The sequence below is a fragment of the Hemitrygon akajei genome, chromosome 1 (genome assembly GCF_048418815.1).
Source record: "Hemitrygon akajei chromosome 1, sHemAka1.3, whole genome shotgun sequence".
NCBI lineage: Eukaryota > Metazoa > Chordata > Chondrichthyes > Myliobatiformes > Dasyatidae > Hemitrygon > Hemitrygon akajei.
Window position 1 is genome coordinate 92980060 of NC_133124.1, and position 18848 is coordinate 92998907.

The 18848-nt window shown below is 42.0% G+C and overlaps 1 protein-coding gene across 4 annotated transcripts in view; it reads right to left on the bottom strand.

Annotated features, from left to right (window-relative positions):
- Nucleotides 1-18848, bottom strand: part of tsnare1 (T-SNARE Domain Containing 1) — a 1022909-nt gene that overhangs the window by 327207 nt on the left and 676854 nt on the right. For all 4 annotated transcript variants that reach the window (XM_073048100.1, XM_073048091.1, XM_073048081.1 and 1 more), the window contains 2 exons: nucleotides 7500-7572; nucleotides 1840-1922 (listed from right to left, as the gene is read on the bottom strand). In XM_073048100.1, coding sequence (XP_072904201.1) covers nucleotides 1840-1922; nucleotides 7500-7572 — 156 coding nt within the window. The remainder of the gene's footprint in view (nucleotides 1-1839; nucleotides 1923-7499; nucleotides 7573-18848) is intronic.

Here is an 18848-nt window from a genome sequence, read left to right on the forward strand (position 1 = left end):
AGTAAAGGCCGCAGTGTTCAAAGCTGTTCAAAATGTGGGAAAAAAGTAGCGGCTTATACTCCGACATCTACGGTAGTAATATTACGGGATTCCAATACATTCTGGAGTTCAGCCACATTAGAACACTTTGATCTAAAATGAACATTATGGATTATTTTGTTGTGATTGTGGCCTTTCTTAAAGAATTGTTTATAATTTGTGTTTAAGTTTTTCTTATGAATGCTGCTCAGATAATGCTATGTGTCTCTGATGCTGCTCAAGTAAGTTTCTCATTGCAATCTGAATGTATGTATTTGCACATTTAACAATAAAATTACTGTTGACATTTTGACTTGAACTTTACATTATAGCTTAATCATAGCAGTCTGGTATCACTTGTGAAGAGAAAAACAGATCAATCACCTTTCATCAGTGAAGCTGCCTGATCTGCTGAGAACTTTTAGCATTCCTGATGTATCTCAAATTCCTAAAGTATTTTGCTGTTGTAAATATTTTAACATTTGCTCAACTTTACAACTTCCTTATACATATATATATATATAGATATATATATATATATATATATCTCTACTGAAAAATATTATTGAAAATACTGGAACTTCTAGATGGTAAATAATTGCTAAGCCACTATTGGCTAGAAAACATTACTGCAGTCTGATTTTTTATATCCTTTAATATTAACTACCAGCAACTTAAGACTCTGAAAGGATATAATTTCCTGCTATGTGTATCCAACACGGATGAGAATCAATGATGCGCAAAATGTTTAATGTCTTCAAGGACATTTTGCTTTATTAATCATGAGTAACACAAAAGAACATGGGCAAATTCCAATTTAGTTCAGTCAACTAGTGTACACAATGTCTGGCTTGATAGAATGACAACCAACAATAAAGTCACAAAGGACCAAAATGCGCCCCTCCCCCGTATCTTCAGTACTTATTCTTCCAGCATGTTGTTTTATACTACAATCACTGGAATGCATGCTTAAAGAAATGTACACCTATTCATGAAAATTTCCCATTTTATATCAACTGTTTGCAAAGTATATGAAAAAAATGTATTTTTGAGGAATCAGTAGACTTATGTGATTTACTAATAAGACGTGACTGTGAAATATAAAGATAATTATATAGTCAGGTAACACAGACTACAAATGGATCTTTCTACTGTACTTTTACAGCTTTCTTGCAGACAGAAATAGATAATTTACTAAAACTCCAACAGAAGGTGATAGAATATAAATAACACAACAGAGAATGTAGGAATGGAAAAAAGACGACACAAGTATCATAAGAATGCTTCCATTTTGAACAATGGTGTAAAATGAATGAACGTGAACTGATCTCTAATCTTGCACCAATTCCTTCGGCACTGAAATCAATGGAAGGGAAAGTCAGGCAGATGTATAATGGATGAATCATTCAATATAACCCTTTTCACACCTTTACTCAAAGTTAAAATTACTTCCAGTAATTCAAATGATTGCTAGTTCTGAAAAGTCCTTGGTTTTACTCACAATTTCTGGTGCAAGAAACATTGACAATAAAAATGAACTTACGAGATGGATGTCACTGTCATAAATTTTTTACAGAGGATTCAGGATTCCCATTAAAATTCTCTTTGCCTGCTTAGAGTGACATCGGAATTACCATTTTTATTGCTATTTTCCACAATATTTCCAGCTATTTTCTCTGGCCCTAATGGTAAATGCTGAAGCTGGCTGACTCCAGATCTTGGACAATCCAAAGGGATGGCATTCATGAAAATTGAGAGGAGTCCAATCCAGTCTAAATTAAGCCAGGAATGTCTTTTGGATAGAGCTAAAGCCAGGCTTACCTGGTGCTGACTTGCTTTCATTAGCTGCTCATTAGCTGTGTCAACATTTGTAGCTGCTCTCTCAATATTGGCTTCAATACTATCTGTAAGGTAAATATCAAAATGTATAAAATGCATAAAATACACTCCTGTGATTAAGATTACAGACTGTGTTATTATATTACTTCAGTGGAGGATTATAATCCTAATAAGCCCATAGTGCACGAAATGATGAGACATGATGGTGCAGCTGGTAGGACCGTTGCCTTACAGCTTCAGGAACCCGCTCTGACTCTGACCACTTGTACACTCAGAGTGCATAGGTTTCCCCCGTGTGTCTGGTTTTAAAAACATAGAAAACCTACAGTACAATACAGGCGCTTCGGCCCACAAAGCTGTGCCGAACATGTCCTTACCTTAGAAATTACCTAGGGTTACCCATAGCCCTCTATTTTTCTAAGCTTCATGTACCTATCCAGGAGTCTTAAAAAACCCTATCGTATCCGCCTCCACCACTGTCGCCGGCAGCCCATTCCATGCATTCACCACTTTCTGCGTAAAAAACTTACCCCTGACATCTCCTCTGTACCTACTTCCAAGCACTTTAAAATTGTGCCCTCTCGTGCTTGCCATTTCAGCCCTGGGAGAAAGCCTCTGACTAACCACACAATCAATGCCTCTCATCATCTTACACACCTCTGTCAGGTCACCTCTCATCCTCTGTCGGTCCAAGGAAGAAAGGCCAAGTTCATTCAACCTATTCTCATAAGGCATGCTCCCCAATCCAGGCAACATCCTTGTAAATCTCCTCTGCATACTTCCTATCGTTTCCACATCCTTCCTGTAGTGAGGCAACCAGAACAGAGCACAGTACTCCAAGTGGGGTCTGACCAGGGTCCTATATAGCTGCAACATTACCTCTCGGCTCCTAAACTCAATCCAATGATTGATGAAGGCCAATGCACCATATGCTTTCTTAACCACAGAGTCAACCTGCGCAACAGCTTTGAGTGTCTTATGGACACAGACCCCAAGATCCCGCTGATCCTCTACACTGCCAAGAGTCTTATCAATAGTGACAGGGACATTGAGGAGCAGATAGGGAGACAGATTCTTGAAAGGTGTAACAATAACAGTGTTGTCATGGTGGGAGATTTTAATTTCCCAATATTGATTGGCATGTCCCTAGAGCAAGGGGTTTAGATAGATAGATAGATAGATAGATAGATAGATAGATAGATAGATAGATAGATAGATAGATAGATAGATACTTTATTCATCCCCATGGGGAAATTCAACTTTTTTTCCAATGTCCCATACACTTGTTGTAGCAAAACTAATTACATACAATACTTAACTCAGTAAAAAATATGATATGCATCTAAATCACTATCTCAAAAAGCATTAATAATAGCTTTTAAAAAGTTCTTAAGTCCTGGCGGTTGAATTGTAAAGCCTAATGGCATTGGGGAGTATTGACCTCTTCATCCTGTCTGAGGAGCATTGCATCGATAGTAACCTGTTGCTGAAACTGCTTCTCTGTCTCTGGATGGTGCTATGTAGAGGATGTTCAGAGTTTTCCATAATTGACCGTAGCCTACTCAGCGCCCTTCGCTCAGCTACCGATGTTAAACTCTCCAGCACTTTGCCCACGACAGAGCCCGCCTTCCTTACCAGCTTATTAAGACGTGAGGCGTCCCTCTTCTTAATGCTTCCTCCCCAACACGCCACCACAAAGAAGAGGGCGCTCTCCACAACTGACCTATAGAACATCTTCAGCATCTCACCACAGACATTGAATGACGCCAACCTTCTAAGGAAGTACAGTCGACTCTGTGCCTTCCTGCACAAGGCATCTGTGTTGGCAGTCCAGTCTAGCTTCTCGTCTAACTGTACTCCCAGATACTTGTAGGTCTTAACCTGCTCCACACATTCTCCATTAATGATCACTGGCTCCATATGAGGCCTAGATCTCCTAAAGTCCACCACCATCTCCTTGGTCTTGGTGATATTGAGATGCAGGTAGTTTGAGTTGCACCATATCACAAAGTCCTGTATCAGTTTCCTATACGCCTCCTCCTGTCCATTCCTGACACACCCCACTATGGCCGTGTCATCAGCGAACTTCTGCACATGGCAGGACTCCGAGTTATATTGGAAGTCTGATGTGTACAGGGTGAACAGGACCGGGGAGAGTACGGTTCCCTGCGGCGCTCCTGTGCTGCTGACCACCGTGTCAGACCTACAGTCTCCCAACCGCACATACTGAGGTCTATCTGTCAAGTAGTCCACTATCCAATCCACCATGTAAGAGTCTACTCCCATCTCCGTTAGTTTGTGCCTTAAGATCTTGGGCTGGATGGTGTTAAAGGCACTAGAGAAGTCAAGGAATGTAATCCTCACAGCACAACTGACCCCATCTAGGTGAGAGAGTGATTTGTGCAGCAAATACGTGATAGCATCCTCCACTCCCACCTTCTCCTTATACGCAAACTGAAGAGGATCCTGGGCGTGCCTGGTTTGTGGCCTCAGATTCTGTATTATCAGCCGCTCCATGGTCTTCATCACATGCGACGTCAAGGCAACAGGTCTGAAGTCATTCAACTCCTTTGGTTGTGGTTTCTTCGGTACCGGGACAATACAGGATGTTTTCCACTGTCTGGGTACTCTTCTCTGCTCCAGGCTCATGTTGAAGATGCGCTGTAGTGGTTCTCCCAGCTCAGTCGCACAGGCCCTCAGTAATCGTGGGGAAACTCCATCCGGTCCAGCCGCCTTGCTGGTACAGATCTTCCTCAGTTGACCTTCCACCTGTGCAGCCGTAATCCTGGGCGTGGGCAAGGTCTCCTGTGAGTGGCTATTTTCCTGTGAGGGAAGTAAGCCTGGTGTGGATTTCTGCGGTGAGGATGAGATTGTGCTGTCGAACCTGTTGAAGAAGTTGTTCAGCTGGTTCGCTTTCTCCACATCTCCACTTATATTTGCCCCCCGCTTTGCACCGCATCCGGTGATGAACTTCATCCCATCCCACACCTCCTTCATGCTTTTTTTCTGCAGCTTTTGTTCTAGCATCTAGCTTAGATGGGGTGGAGTTTGTTAGGTGTGTTCAGGAAGGTTTCTTGACATAATATGTACATAAGCTTACAAGAGCTGAGGCTGTGCTTGATCTGGTATTAAGAAATTAATCTGGTCAGGTGTCAAATCTCTCAGTGGGAGAGCATTTTGGATATAGTGATCACAATTCTATTTCCTTTACCATGGCTTTGGAGAGGGATAGGAACAAACAAGTTAGGAAAACATTTAATTGGAGTAGGGGAAATATGAGGCTATCAGGCAGGAACTTGGAAGCATAAATTGGGAATAGATGTTCTCAGGAAATGTATGAAAGAAATGTGGCAAATGTTCAGGGTATTTTTGCGTGGAATTCTGCACAGGTACGTTCCAATGAGACAGGGAAAGGATGATAGGGCACAGGAACTGTAGTGTACAAAGGCTGTTGTAAATCTCGTCAAGAAGAAAAGAAGAGCTTATGAAAGGTTCAAAAAGCTAGGTCATGATAGAGATCTAGAAGATTATAAGGTTAGCATGAAGGAGCTTAAGAATGAAATTAGGAGAGCCAGCAGGAGCCATGAGAAGGCCTTGGCAGACAGGATTAAGGAAACCCCAAGGCATTCAACAAGTATGTGAAGAGCAAGAGGATAAGACGTGAGAGAATAGCACCAATCACGTGTGACAGTGGACAAGTGTGTATGGAACTGGAGGAGATAACAGAGGTACTTAATAAATACTTTGCTTCAGTATTCACTACAGAAAAGGATCTTAGCGATTGTAGGGATGACTTTCAGTGGACTGAAAAGCTTGAGCATGTAGGTGTTAAGAAAGCAGATGTGCTAGAGCTTTTAGAAAACATCAAATTGGATAAGTCACCAGGACCAGACGAGATGTACCCCAGGCTACTGTGGGAGTCGAGGGAAGAGATTGCTGAGCCTTTGGCAATGATCTTTGCATCATTAATGGGGACAGAAGAGCTTCCGGAGGATTGGAAGGTTGCGGATGTTGTTCCTTTATTCAAGAAAGGGAGTAGAGATAGCCCAGGAAATTATAGACCAGTGAGTCTTACTTCAGTGGTTGATAAGTTGATGGAGAAGATCCTGAGAGGCAGGATTTATGAACATTTGGAGAGGCATAATATGATTAGTAATAGTCAGTATGGTTTTGTTAAAGGCAGATCGTGCCTTATGAGCCTGAGTGAATTTTTTGAGATTGTGACTAAACACATTGATGAAGGTAGAGCATATATGGATTTCAGCAAGGCATTTGACAAGGTACCCCATGCAAGGCTTATTGAAAAAGTAAGGAGGCATGGGATCCAAGGGGACATCTCTTTGTGGATCCAGAACTGGCTTGCCCACAGAAGGCAAAGAGTGGTTGTAGACGGGTCATATTCTGCATGAAGGTCAGTGACCAGTGGAGTGCCTCAGGGATCTGTTCTGGGACCCCTACTCGTCGTGATTTGTATAAATGACCTGGATAAGGAAGTGGACAGATAGGTTAGTAAATTTGCTGATGACACAAAGGTTGGTGGTGTTGTGGATAGTGTGGTGGGCTGCCAGAGTTTACAGTGGGACACTGTTTGGATGCAAAAATAGGCTGAGAAGTGGCAGATGGAGTTCAACTCAGCTAAGTTTTCTATCATATACCAAAGACATGCAGGTTGATAGGTTAATTGGCCATTGTACAGTATACTGGCCAGAGTGTGTAGGTGAGAGGGAGTCTTGGGGGAGAGGTTGTAGTCGATGGAAATGTCAGATGAGTAAGTTATAGAAAAATATAATGAGCAATGAACTCAGTGAGCCAGCACAGAATCAACGGGCTGAAACAGCCTCCTCCTTTGTAGGAATAAAATTAGTTGATGGCATATTGTTGAGGTTCAGGAACACCTTTGCACTCATGTGTTCAATGCTGATTTCAAATTGCCATAAGAAGGTGGCTGATAACCTTTTCCTTAAAGTGATGCAGTCATTCTGGTGTCGGAACAGTCCTATACACACGAGGCTCACTTTCAACTTTAACTGCTGGATGATGAGCTGGAGGCCCAAACACTGCAGAATGCTGTGGGACAGTACAATAGGTAGGTTATTCAGAATGCTATAGAGGTGGTGAAGCTGACTGAATCGATGAAAGCTGTCCTAATTAATTTTAATTGAAACAAACATGTGTGCGGGAGGGATTTGGTGTGAAACAAGCAGAGAAGAGAGCAACAATCAAAAAGCATCTGGACAGACACATGAACAGGTAAGAAATAGAGGGAGCCAGATGGGAGTAGCATGATTGGCATCATGAATGGCAGAGAGACACGGTGAACCTAAGTGTTTGTTCCTGTGCTGTACAATGGTGCTCTGTGAAATGAACTTAAAACAACTGTGAATGCTGGTGGAAGCAGATTTACCTTTGGAAGGCCGTTAGATATATGTATAGATGAAAAGGAAAATTCAATGGGGCCCGGGAAATAGAGAGTGATCGGGACTAATTGGATTTCACTGGATGGGCTAAAAAGCTTCCTTGTAGCATACAATTCGACGTGAACCATCACCAACGTGTTGGAAACCTTATTGCTTAAATTAAACTGGACAAAATTAGAAAAAAAAGATAAGGCCAAAGAGTTATAACATTAGTGTGACACTCACCAATGTTCTCTCCCTGTTCATGCACAAGTAATGCCAGGTCCTTAATAATCTGATTCACATCCAGCATGTCTGCCTGTTGGATGAAAATGCAAAAGCAAAATCAAAATTACATCTTAAGTTGAAGATTCAGTTTTCCCAGTGTAAACCACAATCAATATGTTTGTCCCTAGCATCATTTCTGAAAGTAACTGAGTAACATATTTATTTGAAGCATACTCTCTTCAGGCCTTAAAAAATGAGAAGGTCAGAACAAATTATAAATAAATAATTGATGCCTTTTAAATGCCTCACAGATGCACTGATAGTATATAATCTTCAACTGTAACTTGAGTCATAAGGCATATCTGAGTGTGTGGCAATTAGTGTCAACCCCCATCATTTTACCAGTGTCATAGTTGGTTATGTTATATCCTGGATATCATTTTAATAACATTCACAGGCTACCCTTCAGAACGTGTAAGAATTCAGCTAGCTTTACCACTCTGAGGTTGCAATCTGTGTCTTATTCTTCATGCAATCCAATTAAGAATAGGAATCCACTTCCTGGCTGAGATCTTCTTTGAAAAGAAAATGTATTTATTTTATTTATTTATTAATTCACAACTCAGTATAGTCCCTTCGGGCCTTTCAAGCTACACTGCCTATCATTCCTGATTTAATCCTAGGCTAATGACTGGATAACTTATAATGACCAATCGGTATGTCTTTAGAGTGTGGGAGGAAACCAGGGCACCCGGAGGAAACCTACACATTCCCCGGGAAGGACGGACAGACTCGTTATGGATGACGTTGGAATTTAACTCTGTACTCTGACACCCCGAGCTGTAACAGCATCACACCAACCGCTACGCTACTATGGTGCCATTTCTCTGACAGACATCAGGCATTCACCACTCTCTATCCTAATTTGCCATAGCCTTACCTTTGGGGAACTTGGAGCTCATGCTGCAAAATTTCTCTCCATAAGCAACCCTGCTCTCCATTTCAATTGTTTTTTAAAAATTCATTTTATTGATAAACTTAGCTCTCCCAATATCTCCATCTCCCGCCTGGCACTCATTACACATCCTCAGAATCAGAATCAGCCTTATTATCACTGAATATGTTATGAAATGTTTTGTTACGTATTGCACTTACAATAAGAAACATACATAAAAAATAAATAGCGCAAAAAAAAGAGCAAATCAGTGAGTAACACTTACAAAATGCTGGAGGAACTCAGAGGTTGGGAAACGTCTATGGAGAGGAATAATTAATAAAAATTTCAGGCCAATACCCTTCATCAGGACTCATTCATTGGGATTCTGATGAAGGGTCTTGGCCTGAAACATTGGCTGTTTATTCCTCTCCATTGATGCTGCTTGAATTGCTGAGTTCCTCCAGCATTTTGTGTGTGTTACTCTGGTTTACCAGCATCTGCAGAAACTCTTGTGTTTAAGTAAAAGAGTGAGGTAGTGTTCATGGATTCATGGACCATTCAGAAAATTGACGTTAAATTGTGTGGTTATTGCTGTTGGTAGTTTAGAAGCTAGCTAAACAGAGACTCTGCCATAGCAATGGTTTGACTAATTGTGGTCATTACCTGGGACTGGAAGCAATGACTTGAAGCCATTGTTTATTCCTTTTCAAAACAAAAGGGGAATTCCATAATTTGTTAATATTGTAGAGTCACAAAAAGTTAAGCACAGAAATAGGCCCTTCAGCCCAGTGAGCCAGCATCCATCACCAAGGACATTTTACATTCCCCAACTCTTTGATAACTTCCTGAATCTTGATATCAATGCCTCAACCCATAAAGACAACTGTGCTATAAACCTTCCTCAGCTTCTACAGGCACTTTCAAGAGGTATAGACTTGGACCCCAAAACCTCTCTTTACACCATAAACACGAGAGATTCCGCAGATGCTGGAAAACCAGAGTAACAAACAGACAATGCTGGTGGAACGCAGCAGGTCAGGCAGCATTTATAGAGAGGAATAAAGAATCAATTTTTCAGGCCGAGACCCTTCACCAGGACTGCTTTCTTGCCCCTTTCTTTCCAGTCCTGATGAAGAGTCTCAGCCAGAAATATGGGCTCCTTATTCCCACTAGTTTATCATTTCCCATCAGTCACCTCAAGTACAAACACTCCTGTGCCTAACGACACTTTATAGACATACAGTCTAAGTATATAAGCTATCTTATGTATTTATGTGTTTTTATTATTGTACATGTATTATCAAGGTATGTAGGCAGTATACAACCCTGAAATTTGTTTTCCTGCTAGCAGCAATGAAACAAACAATCACCATGGAACCTGTTCAAAGAAAACATCAAACACCCAATGTGTAAAACAACAGAACACATTGTGCAAACGGCAAAAACAAGTGAATAACACCCAGAACAGTAAACATCAAACTGCAGAGTCCTTGAAGCGGTCTAGGAATGTTCAGTTTAATCCAGTTCAATGCTGTGTCATTTGTTGACGACAGATTGCACAGCTGGTCTGCCCCAGTCAAAATCACACAAAATATCAATAAAAAAGTAGTAACCAGAATCAAGAAACACATATAACATGAACGGCAGAGCCTGCTAAGACAAGTCCAACACACAAACCATGTCAATTAAACCTTGCCCAGGAGCCTGCACCTTCGTCTGGCAGCAGAGAGCATGAGGGAGAGGGAAACCAGTCAAATGCAGGCATACGGTGCTGAATGCCCACTTGACTTCCACTCTCGTCCTCATTGATTTCAATCTTGCTCAACGCTTTCATTGGCAAGATTGGCAAGAAATGGAGTCGATCATGGGTTCGCACCTTGTCACCTGGTTTCTTGGCTTCCAGAGCGCACACTCCACTCTAAACCTCACTGAGAACCCCCTTGGAAATGGCAAAACACCAGATCGCTCAATCGGCCCAAAAACAAACCATCAAAAGGTAAGTCACAGGTTCCAAGCTTCGTAGTAGAATCATATTTGAAAGAAGAAGTAATAGAAGTAGCTTCATGAATTGTCTGAAGGATGTTGCACTTGGTCAATTTGTTCACTGATGCCATCTTGCATCCTATATATTTCATGTTCTTTATCTTATTGTGTTTTTTACTGCTGCATCACAGTTGGAGTAACAGTTATTTAATTCTCATTTACATTTGTGTACTGGAAATGACATTAAACAAGATCTCCCCTTAGGTTCTACCACTCATCAACAAACTGGGGAAAATTTACAGTAACCAATTAACCTCGTAACAGACATATCTTTGAGACTCAGGAGGAAACCAGAACAGCCAAAAGAAACCCACACAGTCCCAGGGATAAGGTACAAACTCCATACAGTCAGCGCCATAGGTAAAGATGACGTTGGAGAGCGCCAACTCTCTGTGTGCAGCTCTGAAGGGAATCTTCAAATAAGCGGATTCTGACTAATTGGCACACACCGGAACCAGTACATTTTGGCACAATTAGGCGGCTGCCCCAGTTTGCCGAAGTTTTATGGAAATAGAAAAAAAGGTATAAAAATAACAAAGTGAGTAATAAGCTACGTGTTTAAATGAAACGCAGAACAAATTAGAACACTACCAGTAATACTACAGTGCTGCAAATGTGTGTGTTAGTTTCTAATAGTTACTGACACAGGAATTCATCTAGTGTACAGAATAAACAAAATTAGCGCAGACATCTAGTACAGATAATGAACTACCTTCATACAACACTCTCAATGATTGCACCCTCCAAATCTTCATTTTTATTGTAACATACAAGGTGATTGTTGATACCTTCAAATTCTTGATCGTTCCTAACTCGTTGGGGTAGTGAGATCATTTCATTTTCACTCCCAGACATTTCTGGCATCTCCAAGCCTGAATGCTTGAAACCACAGTAAGTAAAACAGTTCAGAATTATCTTACTACTTACAATTGTCAAGTATCAGTGACAAAAATTGCTGCTCTTTGAACCCAAACACACGCACTGATGCTATTTAAAAGCTGTTTGCCCTCAGCACCATGTAGCGTCTAACAGCCACTCAAGTGCGTGCGACTGATGCTAGTTAGACCCTGTTCAGCAACAGCCCTCTGTTCCAGTTAAGCAGCATACCGTCCCAAATAATCAAAGGGAATCCTGGCAATTTTCTTAATTAGTTTTTGTTCTTTACATGTTGTTCCAAATTAGTGGCTGTCCTGATTAACCGATGGCCCAATTAACTTTATTCCTGTTTAGACTACAGCTGAAATCTACAGTCATAGGTATTTCAGTAAGTAACATTGTTACAAAATATTTTATAAAATTCATCGATCTTCAAAATCAGCAGACTCTATACTGCAAACCACATATGCAGTGTGTGCAGCTTCTCTTTACGAGAACAAGGCCACTGAGTTGTGCTGCAGATAAAATTGATACAGAGGGCTTTGAGGACCCACTCCCTACCATCCTCCAAGCTACTGTACAGTCTCCAGTAACGTAAAATTGATGACCTCAGAACAAGATTGCAGTAGCAGAGGGACATCAGTAACTGCTGTGCATTTTGCTTCACAAAGACATGGCTTATTCCTAGCACTCTGGACACAACGCTCCAGCCCAAGGGCTTCATCTTCCACCATATGACTGGGCAGTGGCATCTGGTAAAGGCAAAGACATGATTACTTTCATGATTAATTCATTGTGGTGCACAGACAAGGTGGTTCTGTCTCAGTCCCGCTGTTCCGTCCTGGAACATCTGGCAGTCAACTGTTGCCTAGTCTATCCACCGAGGGAGCTCTCCACCACCATTCTAGTTGCAGTGAACATTGCATACCTGGCCAACATTAACTTGGCACTGGAGAAGCTGAGTCAGTCAGGAAAACACACAGCCTGATGCTTCCCGATCATTGCGGGGAATGTCAACAAGGTCAGCTTGAAGCTATCTCTGACCAACTACCATCAACGTGTCACCTCTGGAGCTAGAAGAGTCAACACAAATAATCATTGCTATACTGACATCGAGAACTCTTACCACTCAATCCCACACCCACATGTTGGCAAGTCCGATCACTTGGATATACTTCTACTCCCAGCAGACAAGCATACATTGTGAGCTGTAGTGCCAGTGGTGAGTACTACAAAGGTACAGTCAAGAGGGACAGAAGAGCATTTACAGGACTGCTTTGAATCCATTAACTGGACCATATTCAGGGATTCATTTTCAGATCTGAATGAATATGCCACACTTTTCACTGATCTTATCAAGGCTTGTGGATGAACAAAGAAATTCACAGTCTGCTGAGGGGCATTCAAGAATGGTGATCCAGAACTCTACAAAATGTGCAGGTATGACCTATAGAGGGCTTTCTTAAGAGAGAAAAAACAATTCAGAGTGAAGATAGAGATGGAATTGGATGCACTTCGGCTATGACAGGGATGCAGGCTATTACTTTCTACAAGGTGAAACCTCACATCATAACATTTGGACACCAGTATGATTGACGCTATTTTGAAGTAGACGGGAACCTTTGAATGCAGCAGTGTGAGATTGAAGGTGTCCTTGAACACTCAAATCAATTGGCTGGCACAGGTTTCCATGACCTGCCAGGTACACCATTTGAGATCTGACGCCTTGCGATGGTTCACCCTCTGAAAGATGTTCTGAAGTTGGCCTCTGAAACAGATATCAGAGGATCACCAGATGCTACAGGGATTCACAAAAGTATAGTTTTATTTTCCCTTTCAAGCCATGTGTAAAATATGTTCAGCTCATCAGGGAGTGAGGCATCACAGCTTGCTTAATGGAAGTGATAAGGGCTATTGTGGCACATCATAGCAAACTACTAACAAAACGAGCATTTCTCTCACAACTCAACAAATATCCTTAGTTCAAGACCGGTTTTCAGAATCAGCTCAAAAGATTGGCAACTTGACTATTTGTGAATATAAATCCAAATAACTTTAATGACAGGGACTGATTATGCTTCCACTTTGAAGACTTGACATTTGGAATTATCAACATCCAACCTTTAGAGATGAGGATGCTTAAATTTTAAGACCCTGTTAATGCTAACACTACTAAAACTGTTGTCAAGTATTTTAAAGCACTTATGATAAACTGTCACAGTATAGTGTGTGAGAGAAGTTTCAGTACAATTTTGCTTTGATGCTTTTTAAGTCTTTGGCAGACTCAGCCTTCATAAAAATTGAAGTGTTGATGAAGGCAAAATAAGCAGGTATTTTTGCCAGTTTTAATCCGGGCATGAGCAAATCTGAAACCTATATACAACTTAGGTTAGCAGTATGTACTGAAATGACACAAGATGGTTGTTATGATTTGTATCATCATAAAAATGAGCTTGCTCATTATAATTATAGTTCATATTTATTCCTGCTCAGTTCCTAATGAAGACGGTGAAATAAATAGATAATAGCTACAGTGGAATTGCAGATTTTCCTTCAATATATTTGAATAGTACATCACTGGAATATTTCATTATAGTTTTTCCACTGGAGTATATTAAATTTAATCCTTTGGAGTGATAAATAGTGAATGCAATTATTAAAGTGATAACAAATATTTTTTATAATGTTAACTGAAATAATGACCATGATTGCTGCCATAAGATTAAACTGATAATTACATTATTTATTTTTCTTTATAGAGGTGTCAAAGGAAACCTGCGTTTTTCATATGTCTTGTTTTATTTCTGTATGAAATGCTTCAAGCAGGTTTCAATTATACCAGCGCCTAAGAAAAATGTATTTTGAGGGGCCAGTGATGAAATAACTCAACACCTGCCTAAGAAGCAACTTGGATCTGGTCCAATTTGCCTACTGGAGCAACAGGTTCACAGTACAGGGCATCTCATTGGCTCTTCATTGACCACAGCTCAGTATTCAATACCATCATCCCCACAAAATTAATCAGTAATCTCCAAGACCTTGGCCTCAGTTCCCCTTTGTGCAATTGGATCCTTGACTTCCTCACATGCAGATACCAGTCAGTTCAGATTGACAAGAACATCTCCTCCACGAATACCATCAGCACAGGTGCACCATAGGCTTTGTGCTTAGCCGCCTCCTCTGTCTGCTTTACATTTATGACTTTATGGTTAAGCACAGCTCCAATGCCATATTTAAGTTTGCTGATGACACCACTGTCATAGGCAGGATCAAAGGTGGTGACGTATCTGCATACAGGAGGGAGGTTGAAATCTAGCTGAATAATGTCACAACAACCACCTCTTAATCAATGTCAGCAGAACCGAGGAGCTGATTATTAACTTCAGGAGAAGGGAAGCAGAGGTTCATGAGCCAGTTGTCATTGGAGGATAGGAGGTGGGAGGGTCAGGAACCTTAAATTCCTTGATGTTATTACAGGCCCAGCACACAAGTGTAAATATGAATAAAGCACGACAACGCCTCTACTTCCTTGGAATTTACGAAGATTTGGCATGACCTCAAAGTGGTGTATATATTGACTGGCTGCATCACAGCCTGGTATGGAAATACTAATGCACTTTAACAGAAAAATCGAGAAAGAGTAGTGGATTTGGCCCAATTCATCACAGGTAAAGAACTCCCCATCGTTGAGCTCATCTACATGAAACAATGTCATAGGTAAGCAGCTTCCATCATCAGGGATCCCCACTACCCAGGATATGTTCTCTTCTTACTGCTGCATCCAGAATAATGTACAGGAGCCTCAGGACGATGAACAGTTATTACCCCTCAGCAATAAAGCTTTTAAAACAAAGGGATAATTTCACTCAACTTCACTGTCCCATTCTTGTAATGTTCCCACAATCCATGGACTCACATCTCATGGTCACAATATTTATTATTTATTATTATTTCTTTCTTTATGCATTTGCATGATTTGTTGTCTTCTGCACACTGGTTGAATGTCCAAGTTGGTGTGCTCTCTCATTGATGCTGTTATGGTTATTTTTCTGTGGATTTATGGTGTATGCCCAGAAAAGGATGAATCTCACGTTGTATATAGTGACATATATGCACTTTAATAATAAATTTACTTTGAACTTTTGAAAATAATTTGCACTTACAAAAAATCATAAAATATGCTGGAACATGAAATTTTAAAAAACATAAAATTTGTCAGAATTATCATTTCTGGTGAAAGACCCTTCATCAGACCAGGAAAAGAGAGAGAAAACAGGTGGCAGGAGGACTGGATATGACAAATAGAATAAATGAATAGGGTAGGCCAGGTAAAGATGGAAAACTATTAGAGAGTTATCACATATTGTTGTCTTTGTTGTGTGTTGCCTGAAGCACAGAACATGGCAGCAGGCCAGGCTGTGCTAATGGATCGAGAACCCCAAAAATATATCTGATTACACTGCTTATAACAACAGGTACCACACATAAACACAAAAACATAATTAACTTTTAACTGCCCTATTTGGAAACTGCTCTTTTGGAAGAGGACAGCGAGGCTTTGAGAAGAAGTGCGGCGGCGGCCATTTTCAAATTGCTTCTCAGATCGGAGTTCTGAGAGGCGGGACTGCGCAGGCGCGTGAAGGAGGCCTGGGAAGGAGGGAAGATATAAAAAGGAGAGAAGGAGTGAGGCAGTTCTCTTTTGGAAGAGGACAGCGAGGCTTTGAGAAGAAGTGCGGCGGCGGCCATTTTCAAATTGCTTCTCAGATCGGAGTTCTGAGAGGCGGGACTGCGCAGGCGCGTGAAGGAGGCCTGGGAAGGAGGGAAGATATAAAAAGGAGAGAAGGAGTGAGGCAGTTCTCTTTTGGAAGAGGACAGCGAGGCTTTGAGAAGAAGTGCGGCGGCGGCCATTTTCAAATTGCTTCTCAGATCGGAGTTCTGAGAGGCGGGACTGCGCAGGCGCGTGAAGGAGGCCTGGGAAGGAGGGAAGATATAAAAAGAACGCAGCCTTAAGCAGCGGGCAGCTTCGTTTGCGGGCAGCGGAGTGAGCCGGGAGCAGAGTGTAGGGCTTGGGCTCAGAGGGCTTAGGCGGAAGAGGGCACAGTAGGCTTATCTTTTAGTTCTTGTTATTTTCAGTTATTCGGGAAGTATGAGTGTGAGGGCAGCTTGTTGTTCTCGGTGTCGGATGTGGGAGATTCTGGAGTCTCCGAGCCTCCCGGACGTCCACATCTGCGCCAGGTGTGTCGAACTGCAGCTCCTGAGGGACCGAGTTAGGGAACTGGAGCTGCAGCTCGATGACCTTCGCCTGGTCAGGGAGAGTGAGGAGGTGATAGAGAGGAGTTACAGGCAGGTGGTCAGTCCGGGGCCACGGGAGGCAGATAGGTGGGTCACGGTCAGGAAGGGGAAGGGGCAGGTACTAGAGAGTACCCCAGTGGCTGTACCCCTTGACAATAAGTACTCATGTTTGAGTACTGTTGGGGGGGACAGCCTACCTGGAGGAAGTGACAGTGGCCGGGCCTCCGGCACAGAGGACGGCCCTGTAGCTCAGAAGGGTAGGGATAGAAGAAAGAGGACCATAGTAATAGGGGACTCGATAGTCAGGGGTTCAGACAGGCGGTTCTGTGGAGGTGATCGGGAGTCCCGGATGGTAGTTTGCCTCCCTGGTGCCAGGGTCCGGGACGTTTCTGATCGCGTCCAAGATATCCTGAAGTGGGAGGGTGAGGAGCCAGAGGTCGTGGTACATGTAGGTACCAATGACATAGGTAGGAAAGGGGAAGAGGTCCTGAAACGAGAGTATAGGGAGTTAGGAAGGCAGTTAAGAAGAAGGACCGCAAAGGTAGTAATCTCGGGATTACTGCCTGTGCCACGCGACAGTGAGAGTAGGAATGGAATTAGGTGGAGGATGAATGCGTGGTTGAGGGATTGGAGCAGGGGGCAGGGATTCAAGTTTCTGGATCATTGGGACCTCTTCTGGGGCAGGCGTGACCTGTTCAAGAAGGACGGGTTACACTTGAATCCTGGGGGGACCAATATCCTAGCGGGAAGGTTTGCTAGGGCTACGGGGCAGACTTTAAACTAGTAAGATGGGGGGGCGGAAATCAATTTGAGGAAACTATGGGAGAGGAGGTTAGTTCACCAGTAGAGCAAGTAAGTAGACCGTGTGTGAGGGAGGACAGGCAGGTGATGGAGGAGGGATGCGCTCAGCCCGAAGTTGTAGGGGAGAAGAAAGAAAAGGATAATAAATTTGAATGCATTGCTAGGGATGAAAAGAGAGGAGGAGGTGGAGAGTATCTTAAATGTATCTATTTTAATGCTAGGAGCATTGTAAGAAAGGTGGATGAGCTTAAAGTGTGGATTGATACCTGGAATTATGATGTTGTAGCTATTAGTGAAACATGGTTGCAGGAAGGGTGTGATTGGCAACTAAATATTCCTGGATTTAGTTGCTTCAGGTGTGATAGAGTAGGAGGGGCCAGAGGAGGAGGTGTTGCATTGCTTGTCCGAGAAAATCTTATGGCGGTGCTTTGGAAGGATAGATTACAGAGCTCCTCTAGGGAGGCTATTTGGGTGGAATTGAGGAATGGGAAAGGTGTAGTAACACTGATAGGAGTGTATTATAGGCCACCTAATGGGGAGCGTGAGTTGGAAGAGCAAATGTGTAAGGAGATAGCAGATATTTGTAGTAAACACAAGGTGGTGATTGTGGGAGATTTTAATTTTCCACACATAGATTGGGAAGCTCATTCTGTAAAAGGGCTGGATGGTTTAGAGTTTGTGAAATGTGTGCAGGATAGCTTTTTGCAACAATACATAGAAGTACCGACTAGAGATGGGGCAGTGTTGGATCTCCTGTTAGGGAATGCGATAGGTCAGCTGACAGATGTATGTGTTGGGGAGCACTTCGGGTCCAGTGATCACAATAGCATTAGCTTCAATATAATTATGGAGAAGGACAGGACTGGACCTAGAGTTGAGATTTTTGATTGGAGAAAGGCTAACTTTGAGGAGATGCGCAGGGATTTAGAGAGAGTGGAATGGGTCAAGTTGTTTTATGGGAAGGATGTAATAGAGAAATGGAGGTCATTTAAGGGTGAAATTATGAGGGTACAGAATCTTTATGTTCCTGTTCGGTTGAAAGGAAAGGTTAAAGGTTTGAAAGCGCCATGGTTTTCAAGGGATATTAGAAACTTGGTTCGAAAAAAGAGGGATGTCTACAATAGATATAGGCAGCATGGAGTAAAGGAATTGCTCGAGGAATATAAAGAATGTAAAAGGAAACTTAAGAAAGAGATTAGAAAAGCTAAAAGAAGTTACGAGTTTGGTTTGGCAAATAAGGTGGAAGTAAATCCGAAAGGCTTCTACAGTTATATTAAAAGCAAGAGGATAGTGAGGGATAAAATTGGTCCCTTAGAGAATCAGGGTGGTCAGCTATGTGTGGAGCCGAGGGAGATGGGAGAGATTTTGAACGATTTCTTCTCTTCGGTATTCACTAAGGAGAAGGATATTGAATGGTG